The following is a 22,877-nucleotide window of genomic DNA, read 5'->3' on the forward strand; positions in this document are numbered from 1 at the left end:
GTTGATTGTAATGTTATGTAAGCTAGCCTATTTCATCTTAACCTTTTAACCAAAGTATTGGACAAAATGTGTCGATGACCACCGTGTTTTTTTTAATGTATTAGTATTAAGTTTATTCATTCTAGCTAGGCCTCATCTAGGCAATAAGTTCATTTGAAATGAATAAGTTCATTTGAAATGTGTTTTCTAATTACGAATAATTTGCCATTTCTTGAGCTATTAGACCATTGGCAAGTGTCATATCATCCGTCTTGGAAACAGCTGAGGCAAAAACAGCCAGTCTTAAAGCCGCCCGTTCGAATAAGGAACGCGCTAACCTAGTGTCAGCAGCAGAGAGCGGGCTATCGCACGTCCCCTTTAAAACATGAATTATGTGATTATATACCCCCACCCCCTCAAATTCATTCTCCCTCCTTGGCAGAACGCATTGTTCTCGCGCAGAAAAGCCACGCAAGGCAGTCTCCGCTCGCTGGGGAGAAAAGCGTTAATCCGTGAGTCAAAAAACCGAAACGGCAGTTCCAGACACATTGAGCACGCATCTGTTAAAGGCGGACAGGACTAAAGAAGACATCAAGCGGGCCTTTTCAATAGCGAGGAACGATGCTATGACCGTGAATCCCCCCCGCGCTGGTCTGGAGGCACGGGGGAACACTGATACCGGGAAAGCGAGCCCGCAGTGTGTGACAACACGAGCGGACAGGCTGGCGGAAGCGCCGGTCAGCAGTGAGTAAAAACTTGGGGACCGGGAGATGAGTGGACGGGCGGTGTCTGTCTCGGACCCCTTTGAACGGGACAGATCTAGAAACGGGAACTGTCACTAGTCTACAACCATAATGTCATCATCTCATTGACACCAGCAGCTGGTAGCGTGCCGAATAGCCAAGATAATGACGAATCGTCACGAATGATTTAATTTTTAACGTTAGCCGTGGTCCTACCAATTTGAAGGAAATTGTTTATGACAAGAATCTATTTTGCCAAAAGGATATCTCTTGGCCTCGGTCTTCGAAAATAGCTGACCATATTCTGAAATGGGATGGTGATGGGGAGTTTTTTAGTATAGGCTACCCTATGCCTACTGAAGTGGAGAAGGCAGTGGGCTATTGGTATAGCCAATCTTTTGTGAGTGCCCGTCTCTTTCGGCACAGCTGTCTGCTATTTTAGCTCGCTCTGTCGTGCCTGCACACCCGCATAATCAAATCAAGCCTGTAACATATGTTTGGAAATTAATGTCATATCTGAGCCAGAGGTGTAGGCCTAGTGGTGGTATATTGATACTAGGCTCCCTGTTGGCTTCGCCTGGCTAAGTAGATCCATGTTAGTTGTTAATGATGGATAGCAAATCATTTCAAGTCGAACCCCTTAATAGAGTAGCCTAATCAAGCATGTGAAAAGAGTGACGTTGTTGCCGGGCTTGGGTTTTGACTGGGATAATCTGTTCTCTCCATTACCATCCCCTTTATGTTTGATGTCTGTCAGAAGGAATATAACCGCCACGCTCTTGTATCGCCGGCTTCTCGCCCGCGGCTAGACGCGTGTATGGCCCAAATTCAGCCAATGGCAATGTGGTCGAAAAGAGAGGTAGCCTACTGTCAATCATCCTTCCGATGATTTTATTTTCTGTTTGTAGAGACACTGTGCGCAATACGCGCAAGAAGTGTGTCAAATCCTTTGCACGATTTGGAAAAGCCTGCTACTGTTTAATGCACCCAGTCACACACATCGAAAATGGTAGATAGTCAAGGCTAACTGTCGTTATGCTGTGGTCATCAATTGTCACGGGATAGTGTGACACCTGAAATAGTTCCCAGGAGAGCCTATATTGATTGAGACGGACAGTGCGCGGGGGTGTTGTCGTTTCCCTGCTTTGACTGACAGCGAGAGCGAGCTCTTTGTGCATCTGCGGCGGATCTCTTGCCCTACATTTCTGTTCTCGCTCGCTCCATCCCGGCTCCTCGCCTTTTGTTAGGTCCTGCCTTGACCACCCGGCCGGTTTCTACCGCTTGCCTGCGTGTTGCGTAGGATTGCGTTGGCTGCGCCGAATAGCATTTGACGCGCCGGGTTGCTTCTTCAGCCGCTTCCGTGCGTCGCGGGGGTTGGGTGATAAAGGAACGTCGACACCCTCAAAACAAACGAGCGCATATTTTGACACCCCCTTATAGTCTAGTCCGACATATGGATTCATGCCGTCAGTAATGATAGGGCAGTTTCCCCCAATAAACTGAGTCATAAAGCTTGAGCAAATATAACAAAGAAAAGGGGGTTGAGTCTAGCTATGCGCAAATTTACGAAATTGACACAAAAAAAACATCTGCAGACCACACCCCAACCTACACAATACAACCTTACCCTTTCTGTCTAGGCATCTGTCCCATTGTGGTCCCTTGACCAAAATACCCTTGCCTGCCTCACACCTTCCTTACCCTCCTCTTTTGATCTCTCTTCCTCTCATGCACACAAAGACTTTCTTTTGATGTGTTTACGTCAGTCTCTCCAAAAGCTTGATTACACGCTACTCTGAGGCATTTGACATTGGTAAAGTAATACAGTGTCCTGTGTTCTGAGTCTCCAGAGTTAACCACTTTACGATGGTGGAATTTACTTAATTTTTGAAGGGGTAGGCAGTGGTAGTGTAGTGGTTAAGGGGCTAGACTAGCATGCAGTAGTCTGAAAGTTGTGGGTTCAATTCACAGCTTCCACCGTTATGCCCTTGAGCAAGGCACGTAACCCTAAGTTTCTCTGGGGACAATGTAATCCCTTGTAATGTACCGGTCGGTGACATAAGTCACTTTGGACAACAGTGTCTGCTAAATGAATAAATTAAGTAATACTGAATTCATAGCAGATTGTGGATATGTGGGCATTTTTAAGTGAACATTTAGAATTTGAGTAATCTCACTTAACCCAACAGATTTGATCTCCTAACTTCTTTGTACATCTGTCTTACCTAAGTTACCTGACTTGGGTATCTTATTACCTGTCTATATCAAGAGGGGTCTAAAGGCATATCTGTTCAACATGCACTTAGTTTATTACGCGTTATGGTTTGTATATTATAGTATTTATTTTAGTATTTCATTAGGCTATTAATTGAATTTACATTGTTGTTTATTATTGCTTCCCTCAACTCACACACAAACACATCCCCACATACTCATCTTTGCTTTTCTCTTATGTGTTGTGCAGGCGGTGAGGCGCGTGTGTGTGTAGGGGAGTGATGGCCCCTCGGCCGTCCTCGGGGGAGCTATGGGGTCTCCACCTCATGCCCCCACGCATCCTGGTGGACTGTTGCCTGCCCAACGGTATGCTGGTCAGCCTCGAGTGCCTGCGCGAGGCGCCACTGCTCACCATCAAGCAGCAGCTGTTCGCCGAGGCCCGCAAATACCCGCTCTACCACCTGCTGCAGGTAGAGCAAGACGACAACACCACAGCACACATGCACGTATACACACATGCAAACACACATGGAAACAACCAGAAACAACAGAAATGCAACAGAAATGATATATCTTCAACAAAGCTGTGTTCCAATGACTGATGTCTTTGGAAACATATGGACCCTTAGTAACACAGTTTCCCATTGTCTGGACAGGAGGAGTCATGCTACATCTTTGTGGGTGTGACCCAGGAGGCTGAGAGAGAGGAGTTTTATGATGAGACGCGTCGTCTGTGTGACCTGCGGCTTTTTCAGCCCCTTCTCAAAGTCATCGAGCCAATAGGCAATCGAGAGGAAAAGATCCTTCAATCGCGAGATCGGTGTGTTTGTGATTGTGTGCGTGTGTGTGTTGTGTGTAGGCACTCAAGAATTTGTAGTACTGTTCACCTAAACTGTCTGAGAATACATCTCCTCTCTCCGTGTCTACACTATTGTGCAAGTTTGTCAGCATATCTAGCTGTGTTGCCATTGGCAACATGTCTAACTGTATAGCAACACACTACACAAACTCCTTAGTATATTTCTGTGCCAATGTGTCTGTCCATGTGTTTGTATCTTGTCCATGTGTTTGTGTGTGTTGGTACATTTGTCGTAACCCATAGTGCCTATTACGTTTGTTTTTGTTTGTTGCTGAAACTTTCCCTATTTTTTATCCCATTTTCTTGGGTTAGTGTCGGTATTTGTTGTCATGTAATTATTTTGTGTATTTAAGCTTGTTTTCTGTGTCATTGTATTCATTCCTTTGTTCAGTCTCCTTCTTCTTCTTCTCTGCCCAGGGTTTGCCATAGGCATGCCCATCTGTGAGTTTGAGCTGGTCAAGGACTCGGAGGTGCAGGACTTCCGGCGGAGCATACTTAGCGTGTGCAGAGAGGCCATGGAGGAGAGGGAGGGGGGCGGCGCCCACTCCCAGGCACTCTACGTTTACCCTCCCAATGTGGAGTCCTCCCCTGACCTTCCCCCCCACATCTACTCCAAGCTGGACAAAGGTGTGTGTATGTGTGTGTGTGTGCACGCATGATGCGTTTGTGTGTTGCGCATATTTGTGAATGTGTGAATATGTCAGAGAATCGGATTCATTGGTCTTCCTCATCTTCCTCACCTTGTCCCTCCTCTCGCTCTTCCACTTAATTTCATTTTTGAATTCAATAAGCTTTATTGCCACGGCCATTCACAAAAGAAACAGTGTTGCCAAAGCATATACAGTGCAGAAATGTCCTCTCTCTGTCTTCTCCCATTCATCTCTTGCTCTCTCCATTTTCTCTTCCCTCTTTCTCTTTCATCTCTTTGCTTCTTTCTCGTCCTCTCTCCATTTTTCTCAGTGTCTCTCATACAACTCTTTCACACTTTCTGCATCATTCTGTGTCTCTCCTTCTAATTCCTCTCTCTCTCTCTCTCTCTCTCCCCCTCTCGGCTGCAGGTCGTTTGATCGTGACTATCTGGGTGATCGTGTCTCCATCCAATGCCAAGCAGAAGTACACGCTGAAGATCAGCCACGACAGCCTGCCCGAGCAGCTCATTGCCGAGGCCATCCGCAAGAAGACACGCAGCATGCACCTGTCGGCGCAGCAGCTGCGCATGTGCGTGCAGGAGTACCAGGGCCAGTACATCCTCAAGGTGTGCGGCTGCGACGAGTACCTGCTGGAAAAGTACCCACTCAGTCAGTACAAGGTGTGAGGCTGCAGAAATGCCGTTCTTCCCCCACTCGGGATTTTCCTCTGGGTTTCTGTCCACTGTTTTCTGTCTTGCTCTGGAATGTTTGAAGCAGGAGAGGAGATACACACAGATTTCATTTTCAGTTTTCAGAAGTGGTGGGGATGAAGTAGGTGATTGCAGAAAAGTGATGCGGACATGTCCTATGGACACTGGCCAGAGGAATGTCTCTTTGCCATCTTCTCATCTTCCTCACCTCTCTTAGTCTCCTTTCCCCAGTCCGCATCCAAAATCACCCTCATCCCTGAGTCTGTTTCTGTCTTTATTTGCCACATCTCTCTGTCTCTTGTTTGTGATCTTTGCCTTTTCTCCTCCCTCTCCTCAGGAACCTTTACATTACATACCATTATTTTGCCTCTGCCTGTGTCTGAGTTAACAGAGAAATTGGTTGCAATTCTTTTCTAGTGTGATTTGGAGTTATTAGTGCTTCTGTGATTATATAGTGTAATCTTGTACCAGGACACACTGTTCAGATAATGGAACACCAGGTCCCATTTGTCATTATGTTGTACCCAGTTTAGCCTTTAGCTCTCTCGCCTGCCTCAATCTTCTCATCATTTGTGATTAGGATCTAATGATTACAGAACAGTAGCTTCCAAACAGTGTCTGCTAAATTAATGAATGTACATGTACTCTTGTCCTCTTACCCCTCCCCGCCTCTCTCTCTATGGTGTGTTCAGGGAGCTGTGGTGATTTCTAAGATCTCAGTGTTCATAGCCTGTGGGGCGGTCACTGTTTTTTCTGACTAATTTTCTGACTTTCTCTCTCTCTCTTTCTCTCTCTCTCTCTCTCTCCCTCTCTCTCTCCCCCTCTCTCTCCTCAGTACATCCGTAGCTGCATCATCGTGGGTCGGCTGCCCCACCTGATGCTGGTGTCCAAGGACAGTCTGTACAGCCAGCTCCCGGCCAGTGGCTTCGTGGCGCCCTCCTACAGCCGCCGCACGCCCCAGCCCAGCCCTTGCCCCGGCGGCAGTGACCCGTCCCCACCCCGCTCCCTATGGGCCTTCAACACGCTGCTGCGCCTGCGCCTACTCTGTGCCACCTACGTCAACGTCAACATCAGGGACATTGACAAGGTGAGATATGGATGGATAGAGGGAGGGAGGGATAGATAGATAGATAGATAGATAGATAGATAGATAGAAAGATAGATAGATAGATAGATAGATGGATAGATCTATCGATAGAAGAGTGGGTGGATGGATGGATGAATAGAGAGGGATTAAAATAGGTTGCATAACAAAGACAAACAGATGGGGGGAAGGTGTAGAGGGGCATATACAGAATGAGGAAGGCAGAGAGTTTGAATGACATAGGAATGGAAGAGTATAACTACATTTGGCATCAGCTAGACCTGTAACATCAGCACATAATTGATATTTAGGGTTAGTATCAGAAGACCAAGGATTACAGATTTGGGAGTAATATTGGGAATTAAGGAATTAAAGGTCAGTGAGTCATGTGAAAGAGAAGGGTTGTTGTCTGGAATTGAGGGATTATGATTTGTGTTTGGTGATTTAGGTAATGGGGTCAGAGGTTAGCCTAAGCTTGGGCCTGTTGTCTGTTGCAGATCTATGTCAGAACAGGCATCTATCATGGAGGAGAGCCACTCTGTGACAATGTCAACACCCAGAGAGTGCCCTGTTCCAACCCCAGGTAACGAACACCCCATTATTACATTACCCAGAGAGTGCCCTGTTCCAACCCCAGGTGACTAACACCCCAATTATTACATTACCTAACGCTCCTATCCAGTGCCACTTACTGTACAGGAAACTAAGTGCAGGGTTAAATGCCTTGCTCAGAGGCACAATGGTGCAAGCACCTGCAAGCAATACACAACAACACAATAATAACTTTACAAGAAATTATGTACATAATAACTTACAATTATGTACACTAGGTCAGTGTACTAACGACTAACTAATATTCTCTAGCTCAAAGAAGCACTCAGTAGGGACTTTCTGAATTGGCCACATTTATTCAGGATAACTTTCTCTCTCTGTGTGTGTCCTTCTCTCTCAGGTGGAATGAGTGGCTGACGTATGACATCTACCTGACAGATCTCCAGGTGCCACTCGTCCTCTGTCTCTCCATCTGCTCAGTGAAGGGACGCAAGGGAGCCAAAGAGGTGACATCTCACCCTTGACCTCAAACACCCAGTTTTATGTTCAGATTTAGGGGTTATTATAACACACACGATACACACACAGTTATGGACATGCCAGGCACAAGGAGTGCTGATGTTGAACTCTAGTTATATACACAGTACCATTTAAAGCCGCCAGTTGGCCAGATTTTTGATCATATTCACTGAAACCGACATATGCTCCGACAGAACAACATCAATCAGACGGTTTTAGAAAAAACCTGCACTTCTACCTCCACCTAGAGCTCTGTTATTTGTTTTGCAAAATCCACAGCTTGAGAGTTGTAAACATTCAATATTTTGGCAACTCCCCTCAATCTGTCAGACTTGCCAACTGCAGCTTTAAGTTTTTTGTTTCTGCCCATGTATTTGTTTCAGTGTTTGTTTTATTGTTTGTGTCTGTAATTTTGTGTGTTATACATATATACATATGATTGGGTGTCTCTCTCTCTCTGTGTGTCCTTCTCTCTCAGGTGGAATGAGTGGCTGACGTATGACATCTACCTGACAGATCTCCCGCGTGCCACTCGTCTCTGTCTCTCCATCTGCTCAGTGAAGGGACGCAAGGGAGCCAAAGAGGTGACATCTCACCCTTGACCTCAAACACCCAGTTTTATGTTCAGATTTAGGGGTTATTATAACACACACGCATACACACACAGTTATGGACATGCCAGGCACAAGGAGTGCTGATGTTAGAACTCTAGTTATATACACAGTACCATTTAAAGCCGCAGTTGGCCAGATTTTTTGATCATATTCACTGAAACCGACACTATGCTCCGACAGAACAACATCAATCAGACGGTTTTAGAAAAAAACCTGCACTTCTACCTCCACCTAGAGCCTGTTATTTGTTTTGCAAAAATCCACAGCTTGAGAGTTGTAAACATTCAATATTTTGGCTAAATCCCCTCAATCTGTCAGACTTGCCAACTGCAGCTTTAAGTTTTTGTTTCTGCCCATGTATTTGTTTCAGTGTTTGTTTTATTGTTTGTGTCTGTAATTTTTGTGTGTTATACATATATACATATGATTGTGGGTGCACAGACATCCATGTGTGAGTGTTTTTGTCTCCCTGTACATGCTGTATGTGCCTTGCTTACCTCTTTCTCTCTGTGTGTGTGTGTGTGTGTGTGTGTGTGTGTGTGTGTGTGTATGTGGTGTGTGTGTGGTGTGTGTGTGTGTGTGTGTGTGTGTGTGTGTGTGTGTGTGTGTGTGTGCAGGAGCACTGTCCACTGGCCTGGGGCAATGTGAATCTGTTTGACTACAAGGACACGTTGGTGAGCGGGAAGGTGGCCCTGAGCCTTTGGCCCGTCCCGCACGGCATGGAGGACCTACTCAACCCCATTGGCGTTGCTGGATCCAACCCCAACAAGGTCAGCCACAGGGTCAGGGGTCAAAATTTAAGCGTGGGCGTCCGGTGCAGGTCAAAGTGTGGATGCCCCACATAGGTCATAAAGGTCAAGGTTCAAGGGCAGACATCCCAGACAGTTTGCAGGAGTAAAGGCCAGGGATGCCCCACACACAGGCATCAAGCATCACAGAAGATTTTCAGAACTCTCTTCTCAGTTAAGATCTGGAGGTAAATTCTAAAATGCATTGGCGCCGCCAGCCGTAATCCTGTATGCACTGTGCGTACAATTTTTCAACGCTTTATTCATGAAATCATTCAATATTACAGCAATAAAGATGGCTTGTGTACTGTCTTAAATGAAACATTCTTTGTGCACAAATGATAGCCTATGTTTAGGGCAAAGAGAATGGACATCTCAACATAAGGAAGATGATGATTGGTGTAAATGATTGGTGTAAACTTTGTCATGACATAATAAGCAGTTCTGGCGCTTAAAAACGCAACGTTCCATTCAATCATAAATCATTCAAGCGTAGTGCTGGTCATGAAAAGAAAACAGCAGCTTAATATTTTTCAGGTGTTTAACAGTAAAAGGTGCATTGTTCTTAGCAGTTCGGGTTTCAAGATTGATAAGATTCAGTTAATGTGTAGAGTATGGATCGTCTCAAAGTTTGGGACAACCCAAACAGCAGTGTAAGCAAATCCTTATTGTTAGGTTACATAGCTGTCTTTTCTCTAGGCCTAGGCCTATCGCAAATCGCGACATAAACTCATTGATTTCTTTATTTCTTGTAATTTAGCGCCTTGGGCCATGGTACGTACTATGGAATGCAACCCTAGCGGTGCCCCTGCTAAAATGTACACCATTTCTGACGGCTCCTGTGGTTCATACAAAGCTGATCAAACAAGGACATACTGACTTCACATATTGAATTAGAATATAATGTCTATGTAACCAAATCGTTAAATAAATACCCTGTCTGGTTCCCCATTTAAGCCACATGGCTCCCTCCACATAATTTCAGGTTGAAGGAAAGAAAGACGTGCGCACTGTCAAGTAGTGGGGTGGGACTTTTTGGCTAGTTTAGATTGCTGGTCAGGCCACCCAGTTTCATTCTGACCATCATGGTGAGCCCTCACCAGGAGCAGTCTGGGCTGGAGACATGGGACCTCGCCCGTGGAGTCTGCCAAAGGTTTTTTAGCAGATCCTGGCAAAAGAAAAACATGTGTTTCCTTTTTGTGTGCTAGTTCTTGTCTGCTCACATATTCCATTCTCTCTCTCTCTCTCTCTCTCTCTCTCTCTCTCTCTCTCTGCCCTTCTCTCTCCTCCATGTGGTCTTTTGCTCTGATTCACTCACCCCTCCACCATCTGTCTTTCCTCATCACCCTCTTCTCTCTCATCCCCTTTTCCTCATTCCCTCTCTCTGCATCACATGTCACTTTTCCCCTTTCTGTTCCCCTGTTCCCTTTCTCATTCGTCTCTTTCTCTCACTCTTTTTGCTTGCCTCCTCACTTTCTTTTCTCTCCTTTCTCTCCTCTGCACACGCCCCTCCTCTGTTCTGTTACCCTTTTCCTGTCCTCTTCATGCTCCTCTTTTTACTTCTTCTCCTGTATCTTCCTATTCACTCCCCCTTTCTTAATGCCCCTTTCTATTTATTTTCTCTCCTCTGTATCCTTCCTCCTCTGTTTTTCTCCCCGTTCTCTCACTCCTCCTTCTCCTCCTGCTCCTCCTCTGTTCACAGGAGACTCCGTGTGTGGAGCTGGAGTTCTCCTGGTTCAACCAGACGGTCATTTTCCCGGACGAGCAGCAGATTGAGGAGCACGCCAACTGGGTCATCTCCAGAGAGCTGGGATATAACTACTGCATGGGCCTGGTGAGGCAGAGAGAGAGTGGAAAAGAGGGAGAGAGAGAGGGAGAGGGAGAGAGACTGACATTTTATTAGCAGTAAAAAGGAAACCCACAATAAGTTAACATTAAGATGTTCTAAAAACCCAAGCAAGAAAAAAAACACCCACAGAGAAAACAACAAAACAAAAGATAAACAATTCCCCCACTGAGGGAGGAGGGGAGAGGGAAATAGAGTGAAAGAGTAGGCAGAGGAGAAAAGGACAGAGAGAGAGAGAGAGAGAGAGGATGTGGAGAAGGCAGAGGAGGGGGAAAGGCATTACAACATGTGAGGCAGAAGAGAGGGAGAGAGAGATGTGTGTGAGCAAGAGAGAAAGAGAGAGAGAAAGAGAGTATGTGTGTGTGTGTGTGTGAGAGAGAGAGAGAGAGAGAGAGAGAGGTGGAGCAGAGGGAGAGATGAGGAAAATGAGATTGGGGGAAAAGTGAGAGAAGGGAGTGGTTCAGAAAGGAGAGAGACCAAGAAAGAGGGAGGGGTAGACATGCATAGTTTGTATTACTGTGTGTTAACATCATCATGTAGTTGTGTCTGTGATCCCCATGGTTATTACTGTTAACATCATCATGTAGTTGTGTCTGTGATCCCCATGGTTATTACTGATAACATCATCATGTAGTTGTGTCTGTGATCCCCATGGTTATTACTGTGTGTTAACATCATCATGTAGTCGTGTCTGTGATCCCCATGGTTATTAGGCTACTGTGTGTTAACATCATCATGTAGTCGTGTCTGTGATCCCCATGGTTATTACTGTGTGTTAACATCATCATGCAGTCGTGTCTGTGATCCCCATGGTTGTGACCTTTGCCCTCTGGCCTGTGTGCTGATCTCCAGAGCAGCCGCCTGGCGTGTGACAGCACGGTGTCGCAGGTGGATGGCGAGCAGTTGCGCAGCCTGTGCAGCCGAGACCCACTCTATGAGCTTTCAGAGCAGGAGAAAGACTTCCTGTGGAGGCACCGGTGAGCCACCATGTTTGTAGTTTTTTCCCTTGCCTTTCTCCTTTACTCCATCATCGCAGAGGTGATCCCTGAGTGAAAAAGCACAAATTATCTCGTGGGGATGGGGGTGGGGGGTTTCCCCTGTCACATTTTTTGTCATTTCTGAGAAGGCTTTGTTGTCCCAATCCTCTGTGGGAAACAGTTGCTTGTTTCCAGGATTGTTTCTTGTGTGTAGTCTGAGCCTTTAAAGGATAATTCCGGTGTGATTTTGACCTAAAGTGGCTTGAAACATGATACCAAGTGTGAACGTATGTCTCATAGCTCACCTCAGCTTGTCCCGTGCACTCAGAAATCTGGCGCTAGTTAGCAAATGCTACCAACAGGGTTTCGTTCTGGTGCCTCGGGCATCGGCCTAGCCATGCAAATAAATCACTGTTTTACACCATTTACGAGGCTCAAAGTAGCTCCATACTTCATTGGTGGACTTCTGAGGGCCTTGATATTTAAAACGAGACATGGAGAACTTTGAAAAAGCACTGGTAGATTATTTACAAGACGATTTATACAGACAGTACCTTAAGGAATTTTACCGTTCGACGCCATCTTGAATTTAGTCACGATAAGTAGAGCGACGAGTACGAACAAACAGGTATGATAAGGGATCAGATTCCAAAACTAATTCCGTGGAAATGCATGGATTCCAGTTGCTTCTAGTAGCAGCAACTGGAATCCATGCATTTCCACTGAATTATTTTTGGAATCTGATCCCTTATCATACCTGTTCGTGTAAAACAGTGATTTTTTTACACTGGTGTAAAACAGTGATTTATTTTCATGGCTAGGCCGATGCCCGAGGCACCACAACAAAACCCTGTTGGTAGCATTGGCTAACTAGCGGCAGATTTCTGAGTACAGGGGACAAGCCGAGGTGAGCTATGAGACATACGTTCACACTCGGTATCATGTTTCAACACACTTTAGGTCAATATCACACCGGAATTCTCCTTTAATTCCACAATCATGTGACACGACAGGCGTTTCAGGCATCCATTTCTCTAATGATGAATCAATGTTCACTGTTTATGATGTTATAAGAATTGAATTCTGAATGAAATTGAACTGAACAATCCAGTCTGTAACAAGATTTGCTGAAAAAAAAGTATCATAGTACAAGAACTAAGAAGAGTAAGCTTGAGTTAGCAATGTTTTTATCAAATTCAAATTTAAAGTTGCTTTATTAGCATGACTGTATGGGAAAAGTGTTGTTGAAGCTATTGTTGATAGTAACATACAACAACACGTAATAAGACCATTAAAGGAAATAAAAAATAAAATAATGAATACATAAATGGGGTGGGAGGGGTACATCAGTGTGGGGATGGTTATAGATCTAGAATTAACAGAAGTAAAGGTTGAGTCCCTCAGATCCTCACAGTTCAAGATAAATTGTGCTGCTAAGGCAGCAGAGGGCCCTTCGCCAAGAAGTATGGCCATTTTGTCACTGTTGTCACAATAGTGTGAGATACCTACTTGGAATTTGGGGAAGAATGCCCTTCTTATGTTTTCACACTTTATCTCTCTATTGTCTCTCTCTTTCTTCCTCCTCCTCTCCTCCGGCCTTCCTCAGGCACTACTGTGTGAACATCCCAGAAAGCCTTCCCAAGCTGCTGCAGGCCGTCAAGTGGAACTCCCGTGATGAGGTGTCTCAGGTGAGCCCAGACGCTCCTCTCTTTAAGCTACCCACACTCACTGTCAGCCTTTTTCTCTCTTTTCTCACATCACTTTACCTTTGTCTTATGCTCACTATCCCCCTTTCTCTCATCTCTTTCAACAGCCCACGCTCACACTCATCAAGATCATCCCTTTCTTTTTTCACATTCTGCTATCTGTCTATCTTTACCATGTCCCCACTGGCTCTCTCCCAGTCTCTCCTCTCTTTCATCTGCCTACACTATCATCCCTCCTCCTGCATGTCATGCCTCTCTTATATGATATAATCAATCACTAAGGCTCTAAAACTCTCTCTCTCTCTCTTTCTCTCTCTCTCTCTCTCTCTCTCCATCTCTCTCTCTCCTCCAGATGTATTGTCTGCTGAAGGACTGGCCCCTGATGCAGCCGGAGTCTGCGCTAGAGCTGCTGGACTGTAACTTCCCCGACCCGATGGTGCGCGAGTTCGCCCTGCGGTGTCTGGTGCAGGGCCTCACCGACGACAAGCTCAGCCAGTACCTGCTGCAGCTCGTGCAGGTGTGTGTGTGTGTGTGTGTGTGTGTGTGTGTGTGTGTGTGTGTGTGTTTTTGGCTGTTTGGTGTGTGCTTGGCTTGGGTGGCCCCCATCATTTGCCCAAAGCCCAGCAGTCACACAAAGTCCTGGGCTGAGAAGCAGCAAGAGCAGCCAGCAGTACCTGTGTCAGAAGCCTGCTAATTTGTGATGACTGTGAAAATAGTGTATGGGACTGTGTGTATTTCTGTTGTGTATAAAATGGTTTGTAGTATTTGTGTGTATAATGTGTGTGTGTGTATGTGTTTTAGGTACTGAAATATGAGATGTACCTTGATAATCCTTTAGCCCGCTTCCTCATTAAGAAAGCCCTGACCAATCAGAGAATAGGACACTTCTTCTTCTGGCATCTCAAGTGAGTATGACTTTCAGATCTGAAAAGTTCAGTTCAGTTGAATTTAATGTAGGTAGCACCATAAGATATGAATGAACCTGGGGGCACTGTGGCTCAACAGGCTACCATGTGCAGGTCCAAGTGCCCATGGGGACCCAAGTTCGAATCCGACCTGCGGTCATTTCCTGACCCCATCCCATCTCTCTGTCCCACTGACTTCCTGTCACCCTTCACTGTCCTGTCTGAATAAAAGGCCAAAGGCTCAAAAATATGTACTTAAATAAAATATATATAAAAAAAAAAATATGAATGAACCCCTTAGAGTAAGCAGGGGCAAGTACAAATGTGATGTTGATTGTGACAGTGGCGTATTGCAAAGGGTTTTGCAGTGATTGTGATTGGTATGTTATGACAATATTGTCTAACTGACCCCTGTAAATGTGGTAGATGGTCAGACTAAATGACAAATACTTACAGTTATGCTGATTGAGTTGTTTGAGATTGACCTGACAGATTAATTGTCCCAGTGATAGTTATATTGCTGTTGGCTATAGAAGTCATGTGGTTTTAAGGTGCTGATGACAAAAGAGTACAATGCTGAGGAGATTATGTTTGGGCAGGTCGGAGATGCACAATAAGACCGTGTCCCGGCGCTTTGGCCTGCTGTTGGAGGCCTTCTGTCGGGCGTGCGGGATGTACCTGAAGCACCTGAACCGACAAGTGGAGGCCATGGACAAGCTGGTCAACCTGACGGACACACTCAAGCAGGAGAAGAAAGACGAGACCCAGAAGGTAAAGGTACTCTCTCTCCCCTTCTTCTTTTTGTCTCTCCATTTGTGTCGTGGACTCTTGTGGTCACCATGTTTGACACCATACAAATTGAGTGATTCAATGATGGCTAGCTGCGAGTTTCTATTGGATGAACTGAGGAGTGCTGTGTGCTGATTCGCTATCGCAGACCCAGATGAAGTTCCTGGTTGAGCATATGTCCCGCCCGGACTACATGGAGGCCCTGCAGGGATTCGTCTCCCCCCTGAACCCAGTTCACCAACTGGGCAACCTCAGGTACACGCACACACTCATAGCCACATACACAAACAAGACAGTGGGTATGAGTGGCATACATACAACATACATTAAGACATACAAATTATATGTGCACACACACATGTAAACACCACACAAACTCATACATACACACACACACACACACATACACACACACACACACACACACATGCAAACACCACACAAACTCATACATACACACACACACACACACACACACACACACACACACACACACACATACACTGTAACACACAAAAAAGGTTATATTAACACAGATATGTGCATAAAGGAAAATAAATCAGTTAGAGAGGCTAAAGGAGTCAAAAGAGTATATACTTAAACTTATACTTTGAAGGGGTGAACAGAGAAAGAACAGAGGAACAGACAGAGGGAGAAGGAGAAGGATTGGGTAACAGTAGCCTGCTCGTTTCCCTTCTCTAGGCTAAAAATATCAGCCAGTTTTCCTGCTGATTAAATAATACAGCAGCCACAGCATGAGGGCAAATGTGTGTGTGTGTGTGTGTGTGTGTGTGTGTGTGTGTGTGTGTGTGTGTGTGTGTGTGTGTGTGTGTGTGCGTGGTATACTTTTGTGTCTTTTTCACCTCTACCTGGGAGCTTTTTTTGGTGTGGTTTGTTTGTCTGGAAGTAGAATTTCAAAAAGTAATCTACCAGACCAATTTCCATGAAACTAGAAGAAAGGGTTGTTTTCAAGTGAACTCTATGCTGTCTTCTTGGTGCACCAATACCCATCAAACAGCAGAATGTAGCCAGAAACCTCCTCACTCTGTTCCACATTTTCATTTCTCATCTTTCCATTCTTCCCATTTTCATTGTTCTCTCTGTTCTGTCCATACCACTCTCTACTCCTCCTTTATCTGTCTCTCTTTCTGTCTAAGGTTAGAGGAATGCAGAATCATGTCCTCAGCAAAACGTCCCCTCTGGCTCAACTGGGAGAATCCTGACATCATGAGTGAACTGCTGTTTACCAACAATGAGGTCATCTTCAAAAACGGGGATGGTGTGTATAACTGTGTGTGTGTGTGTGTGTGTGTGTGTGTGTGTGTGTGTGTGTGAGAGAGAGAGAGAGAGAGAGAGAGAGAAAGAGAGTGGTTGTCTCTGTTTATAGCAGTAGTCAACATGACACAAAACATCTAAAATTTATTTGTGCCATTTATAAGTTTGTGTGTGTGTGTGTGTGTGTGTGTGTGTGTGTGTGTATGTGTTTGACAGAGCTTATATAGGTACCCCTTTCCACTATTTTGCATTTGTCCTTTTAACATCAAAACTGAGCGTTAACTGTGAAAGTAAAAAACTCTGTTCTATTGTATTATTAACGGTGCTCTAAGTGATGTTAAGCGGTTTCTAAGCTAAAACATTTTTTATCACATACAGCAAAGATCTCCTCACAATCCGCCAGCGACCTGTCCCCTGAATACACTGTAAAAAAAACATGGTCTCTGTAGACAGCCCAGGCTCCAAAAATGGCAACAAAAACAGTCTGGTGCAGACTGGACCATGAAACATAAACTTTTCCAGCTATTCACCGACAAGATACGCATTCAGGAGAGTTCCAATTGCACGGGTGTGAGGGGGAGTTTGAACGTCAACAGAAGTGACGTTACCCAACATCGCTTAGAGCACCTTTTTGTCCTATGTCCTTCTGTCCTATTTCATGTAGGACACTGTGCCAATGGGGATATGTTTGTGTGTGTGTGTGTGTGTGTGTGTGTGTGTGTGTGTGTGTGTGTGTGCGTGTGCATTTGTCTATGTTTGTCCTCAGATCTGCGGCAGGATATGCTGACTCTTCAGATCATTAAAATTATGGAGAACATCTGGCAAAACCAGGGCTTGGATTTGAGGTAACCAGCTATGCCAATCACAGTGTGCTGTCCCCTTACTGAATCACACCCATGCCATCCCTCTACTTACTGAGAGGCTGATCACACTCTACATTTAGACATTTGTGTGAAATCTGCAGTGTTACTATACTACTGGATAAGTCATTCACAGTGCAATACTGTATCACAACAGGATTGTGGAAAATAATCAGGTAAACCAATTGAACAGTAAGTCTGTGCTTGAAAAAGAGTCTTCAATGGCAACCTGAAGAGGCCGCAGGTTCCAGAGATTTTACAACAGCTAACGGACATTGTTAGGCATAGTGCAAAGCAGAGTGCCTAAAACCCCCCTTAGCTGTTTTCTAAAACAGTTGCTACATATACCTGGCAAGATTTCATAAAATAGAGGCACAGCAACAAGAAATGTAATGATTTATTCATAGATAATCATTTTTCCGCCAAGAAATGTATTTCTTCTATCAGAATGGTTGCCAAGCAATGGCGAGATGTAGAAACTCCACCTTTTTTTAATCATTTTGCAGGTCAGTAATATAGAATCAAATGTGGTCAGTATGAAGGGTTCTGTTGGGTTTTGCAATGGCATTCAATGTGATTCAGCCAATCAAAATCAAGGACCAGGACTATCTGTTTTAGAACTGGAAATATCCCATGACTCAAATAGGAAGTGTATGCAGGCCTTATTGTGATGTGCCACTTTGGTTACCCAACATCTTTGCAGTTGAACTGCAGAAACTGCATATACCACATTTAATTTATTGACTGCATACTTTTAGTACACTTCTGTACAATAATGAGTACTTTCTGTAGTACACTGCTGTACAATGATGTATACTTTCTGTAGTATACTGTTGTGCTGTAAATGCTGCCAGCAATATAATGTATTTTTCAAGACTTTGGTTTTTACAGCAAGATTGCTTGTTACTGTGGCCACAGCAGTGAATAAATCTTATGGCTCTCATGAGTTTGTTACATGAAGTCTAACAATATTATATAAGAGTATTACAATGGACAATGGAATCAAATGAACTTTATGTCTCATCACCATGTCAAAAATCCTCCTGAACTTTGGATTGCAGCAGACTGAAAAATGCCAGGCTTACCTTTTTCTCTGTCTGTGTCGGTCTCTGTTTTTGTGTGAGCAGAATGCTGCCTTATGGCTGCCTGTCCATAGGTGACTGCGTGGGGCTGATTGAGGTGGTAAAGAACTCCTACACCATCATGCAGATCCAATGCAAAGGTGGCCTCAAGGGGGCACTACAGTTCAACAGCAATACACTGCACCACTGGATCAAAGACAAGAACCGCGGCGAGGCGTGAGTCACGTTTTTCCTTGCCCCTCTCATCATTGAGCTTGGTCTAGAGGCTTGAGGCTCCAGGCTCCATAAAGCGCCTCAAGACAAAATCAGTTGCTATTAGCACTATATAAATAAAATGGAACTGAAATGAAACTTTTGCTCCTCTTGGTCATGCTCTGTCCTCTCATCTTTTTCTTTCTCCTCTAATTGTCTTGTTCCCCCAGCTAATAATGCATGTGTGGCTGCTCATCTATACTGTATGTGTGTCTGTTATTATGGAGGAGATGTATCTCTTGTTCACCCCATCTCTCCCCTTATCCTTCCCCTCAGGTATGATAAAGCCATAGATCTGTTCACCCGCTCATGTGCCGGCTACTGTGTGGCCACCTTCATCCTGGGCATTGGGGACAGGCACAACAGCAACATCATGGTGAAAGAGAACGGACAGGTACACACACACACACACACACAAAGTGAAGTACAACAGGCCAGATCAGACTAGCCATTCTATAATTACTTGTGGGTATTACGGAAATCCAGCACTGCTTAATTTAATCCACATTTAACTTAATTTCATTTTAGGGCCCTATAAACAGGGCCTTATAAATATCACATAGATGAGAACAACTGTGCACTTAGTGTTCACTACCACTGATATGGGCACATCCAAAGGTGTTTGGGCTTTCCCACTCCTATCTACACCAAACACATGTCCCTCTCTTAGGTCATTTATATAGATGTTGACCACCTCCTGGACCATAAGGATAAGAACCCTCATTCACACCAATCTCTCTCCCCCTCTTTCTCAGCTGTTTCACATAGACTTTGGTCATTTCCTGGACCACAAGAAGAAGAAATTTGGCTACAAGCGTGAACGAGTGCCATTTGTGCTCACTCAGGACTTTCTCATAGTCATCAGCAAGGGCGTGCAGGAGTGCACTAAGACTAAGGAGTTTGAGAGGTATACACACACTCCTCTTTAATCTCTCTCTCTCACACACACACACACACATATACAGTCTTTTTCACACCAACAAAAAAACAATCTTACACTCACAAATAATAAATATATAGAAATTGTCTTGTCTCTTATATCCAGGCATGGAGGAATAATGCCCCCTACTGTTTGCATCTGACAATGACCCTTCTACCTCTGCTTTTCTCTCTTCTCTTCCCTCTCTCACTATTTTCTCTCTCCATGCATCTTCTTCTGTATTGTTTCGGTTGCACTTTACTTGGCAGTATCAACATAACACTGTCATGAACGTGTCATAAACAAGTCATGAACGTGTCATAAACAAGTCATGAACGTTTATGGCATAACGCTTCTGTTAGTGTGTCATTTGTTTCGTTAGGGATAGGATTAGGGTAAGGGTTAGGGTTAGAGTTAGGGTTACGGTTCATGTGTCATGACAGTGTCATGTGTTCATGATAGTGTCATGTGTTCATGATAGTGTCATGCCACTTTTATGTCAAGTAAAGTGTTACCATTGTTTCTCTCAATTCACCTCTCTCTGTCTTCAGTTGCATCTTCCCATCCTCCTCTTCTGCTCTCTCCTCCTGTTGCTATTTGTTTCCCTCCCTCCTATTGTCTCATCTCCTCTCCCTCAGGCTCCGCAAAACATTTACGCTTTGAATTTTCATTCATTATTTGTGTATCTATTCAGTTTGTTCATTTATTTGGGTATTTTTAATGAGGACTGACATCTATTTCAGTAATCATTGGATCATAATCACTGTTGTTGCTGTGTCAAATTCTAATTCTCCTCCTTCACCACGGTGCACAGGTTCCAGGAGATGTGCTATAAGGCCTACCTGGCCATCCGGCAGCACGCCAGCCTGTTCATCAACCTGTTCTCACTGCTGCTGGGCTGCGGCATGCCCGAGCTGCAGAGCTTCGATGACATCGCCTACCTGCGCAAGACGCTGGCGCTGGAGAAGAGCCAGCAGGAGGCGCTAGAGTACTTCACCAAGCAGATGAACGACGCCCACCACGGCGGCTGGACCACCAAGATGGACTGGATCTTCCACACCATCCGCCACATGCCCAATGAGCATTAACCACAGACACACACTCATACACATTCACTCACTCATACACTCATACACACACACACACACACACACACGTCATACATAACGTATACAAAGTGCACAACGACATGCCATCTGATAAAAGCCAGTGAGCAGTAAACCCTTACACTCATAAACATACTCACACAAAACATATGAAACATATCAGTGAATATTAAACATGAACAGATAGAGACAGCACTCTCACACACTAACAGAGCCGTGATGACCCTTGCAAGGTACACACACACACACACACTCTCACACACACTAACAGACCAGTGATGTTACCCTTGCAAGGATTACTTCTGCTCACCCAAATTCCCACACACACAAACCTGGCCAGTGATCCCCATACATTTACACACACACACACACACACACACACACACACACACACACACACACACACACACCCTGGCCAGTGATCCCCATACATTTACACACTGGCACCACACCTTACTCAAATCTGACACATTAAGGCATATGAGCAGGAGACACATAGCAAACAGACATTCCCATAGCAGTAGTGACATATCTAATACGCATGGGTCACACACACACACACACACACTAGACTTATGCCTTCTGAACACTCAGCACATACAACCACACCCACCTAACTCACCCATTCTCCCTTAACACAATCACTCCATTCACATTCAGACGAACACACACACACACACACACACACACACCTAGACACACACTAGTGAGCAATATGTTTAGTGGCTAAGTGGAGGTGAAGTGACTGCACTGAATAGAGGAGATCAAATCTCACTGAAGCACTAACTCACACACCTCTGCTGCTACACACACACACACACACACACACACACACAGCCTCACTTATGGCACACAGATGCACAAGGACAATCAAAAGTCTTAGTTACACACAAATAGATACACACACAAAATGCACTACAGATTGTGGGACTTGTGGAGTTGGTGCAAGGACAAGACAACGATGATGAAGGTGATTGTGAGAAAAAGTGACTCAACTGTTTATTGCATTGCTGGCAATGATGGCAGGGGCCTGATGAATTTAAGGTTTGCCCCGCCTTCTCCAGGTCATTGCCTCCTCAGGGTTCCACAAAGGGTCAAAGTTCAAAGGGCACTGCCACCACAAAGCCAAAATGGAGAGGTTCCCCAGGATGCATTGCACCTGACAAAAAAACCCACCTTAAACGTTCTTCTGTTATCTCCAGTCTTCCTATTGACGTATATTAATTGATATTTTGCAAAACAAAAACCTGTAAGCTAACACTTTCACGTTGGTTCTATGTTGTTTGAAGTCTACTATTTATGATGTAGACAGGTAACTGTTTTTAAATTGAGTATTGAAAAAAACCAGCATGAATGCCACTGTGATTGCAGTTCGGCCCTGTACAAACCCACAGCTCCTGCTGTTTCAACCAGAGAAAGACAATCTTGTTTCAGTTTGGGCTCATCAATAATGATGAACACCAGCTATAGCCTGTTGTCAAGAGAGCACAGTAGCATGGTGTGTACAGGGCACGCTGAGATTTTTTGTATCAGGGATTTAAATTGTTTGAAAAAAATATTAAGAATCATTAACAAGACAATCTGTCTCAAGGGAGTAACTTTAAGTAAGATAAAAAAAAATATTTTTCTCTTTGACCAAATCTGAGCTGATCTTGAATCTTGAATTTTGAAATCCTCTTTTTGAACCGAACAATGGCAGGGGATGATGTGTGGCCTGCTCGCTGTCTCTCAACAGCAGGTTCAGCACTGCAACTGATGTCTGTGTTACTTGTAGATGTTACCAGGTGGTCCGTTCCAAATATCTGTTAAGATATATTTGATTGACTCATGGAGCTACTTTTGTTAATTCATAATGCATTTGAGTTGAGTTGGGGTCCAAATCAAGCAGAGTTTAAAAACAACACTAAATTTCAGGAACTCCATTTCATTCAAGTCTTTGTGACTATACTATGTTGTTTCTAATATATCAACATCTGAAATGAACAAATGTCTCTTGTCTGCATGACTGAGTTGTGAAATTTGATCTTCTCTTTGTTGATTACTCATTTGCCATTAGCACCTTAGCGCCTGAGTGGTGCGTCTGTGTTTTGGACACACAGAGCACCCCTAAAAAAAAAACAGAAGCACCATTCATTAGAGTCTCAATTATCCATTCGGAGAGAGTTACATATGTCCTGTGTGGGTAGCCGTAGTCGTTAGTGACGTAGTGATGGGGGTGATGACCATGGAACATACTATATTTCATTTAGGTTTGTACTCATGTTGGCACACGTGATCTTAACGTGACCTCAAGGTCGAGCCTAATGTTCTGAAACTTTGGAGTGATCTCTTGAGTATTATGATGTTCGGATGTTTTAGTGATATTTATCTTAATAAACATTTCAAGATGCCAAATTGTGCAGGACTACATGTTAAATAAGCCCTAGGAGTGTGTGTGTATGTGTGTTGGGTGCTTGTGGATATTTTAAA

General features: G+C 44.4%; 1 protein-coding gene across 1 annotated transcript; it reads left to right on the forward strand.

Annotated features, from left to right (window-relative positions):
- The first annotated feature begins 425 nt into the window (after window positions 1-425).
- Window positions 426-22,802, forward strand: zgc:158659 (uncharacterized protein LOC791141 homolog). Its single transcript, XM_048235881.1, is given in 23 exon segments — window positions 426-723; window positions 3,187-3,406; window positions 3,593-3,742; window positions 3,744-3,756; window positions 4,213-4,422; window positions 4,854-5,104; window positions 5,970-6,221; window positions 6,716-6,801; window positions 7,768-7,873; window positions 8,521-8,673; window positions 10,394-10,525; window positions 11,390-11,514; window positions 13,121-13,202; window positions 13,573-13,737; window positions 14,022-14,125; window positions 14,725-14,896; window positions 15,063-15,169; window positions 16,072-16,193; window positions 16,956-17,034; window positions 18,177-18,347; window positions 18,660-18,777; window positions 19,139-19,290; window positions 20,117-22,802. Coding segments are annotated over 22 exon segments (3,213 nt in total). The 5' UTR covers window positions 426-723; window positions 3,187-3,217; the 3' UTR covers window positions 20,391-22,802.
- The last annotated feature ends 75 nt before the right edge of the window (window positions 22,803-22,877 follow it).

This window comes from Alosa alosa, chromosome 24 (genome assembly GCF_017589495.1).
Source record: "Alosa alosa isolate M-15738 ecotype Scorff River chromosome 24, AALO_Geno_1.1, whole genome shotgun sequence".
NCBI lineage: Eukaryota > Metazoa > Chordata > Actinopteri > Clupeiformes > Clupeidae > Alosa > Alosa alosa.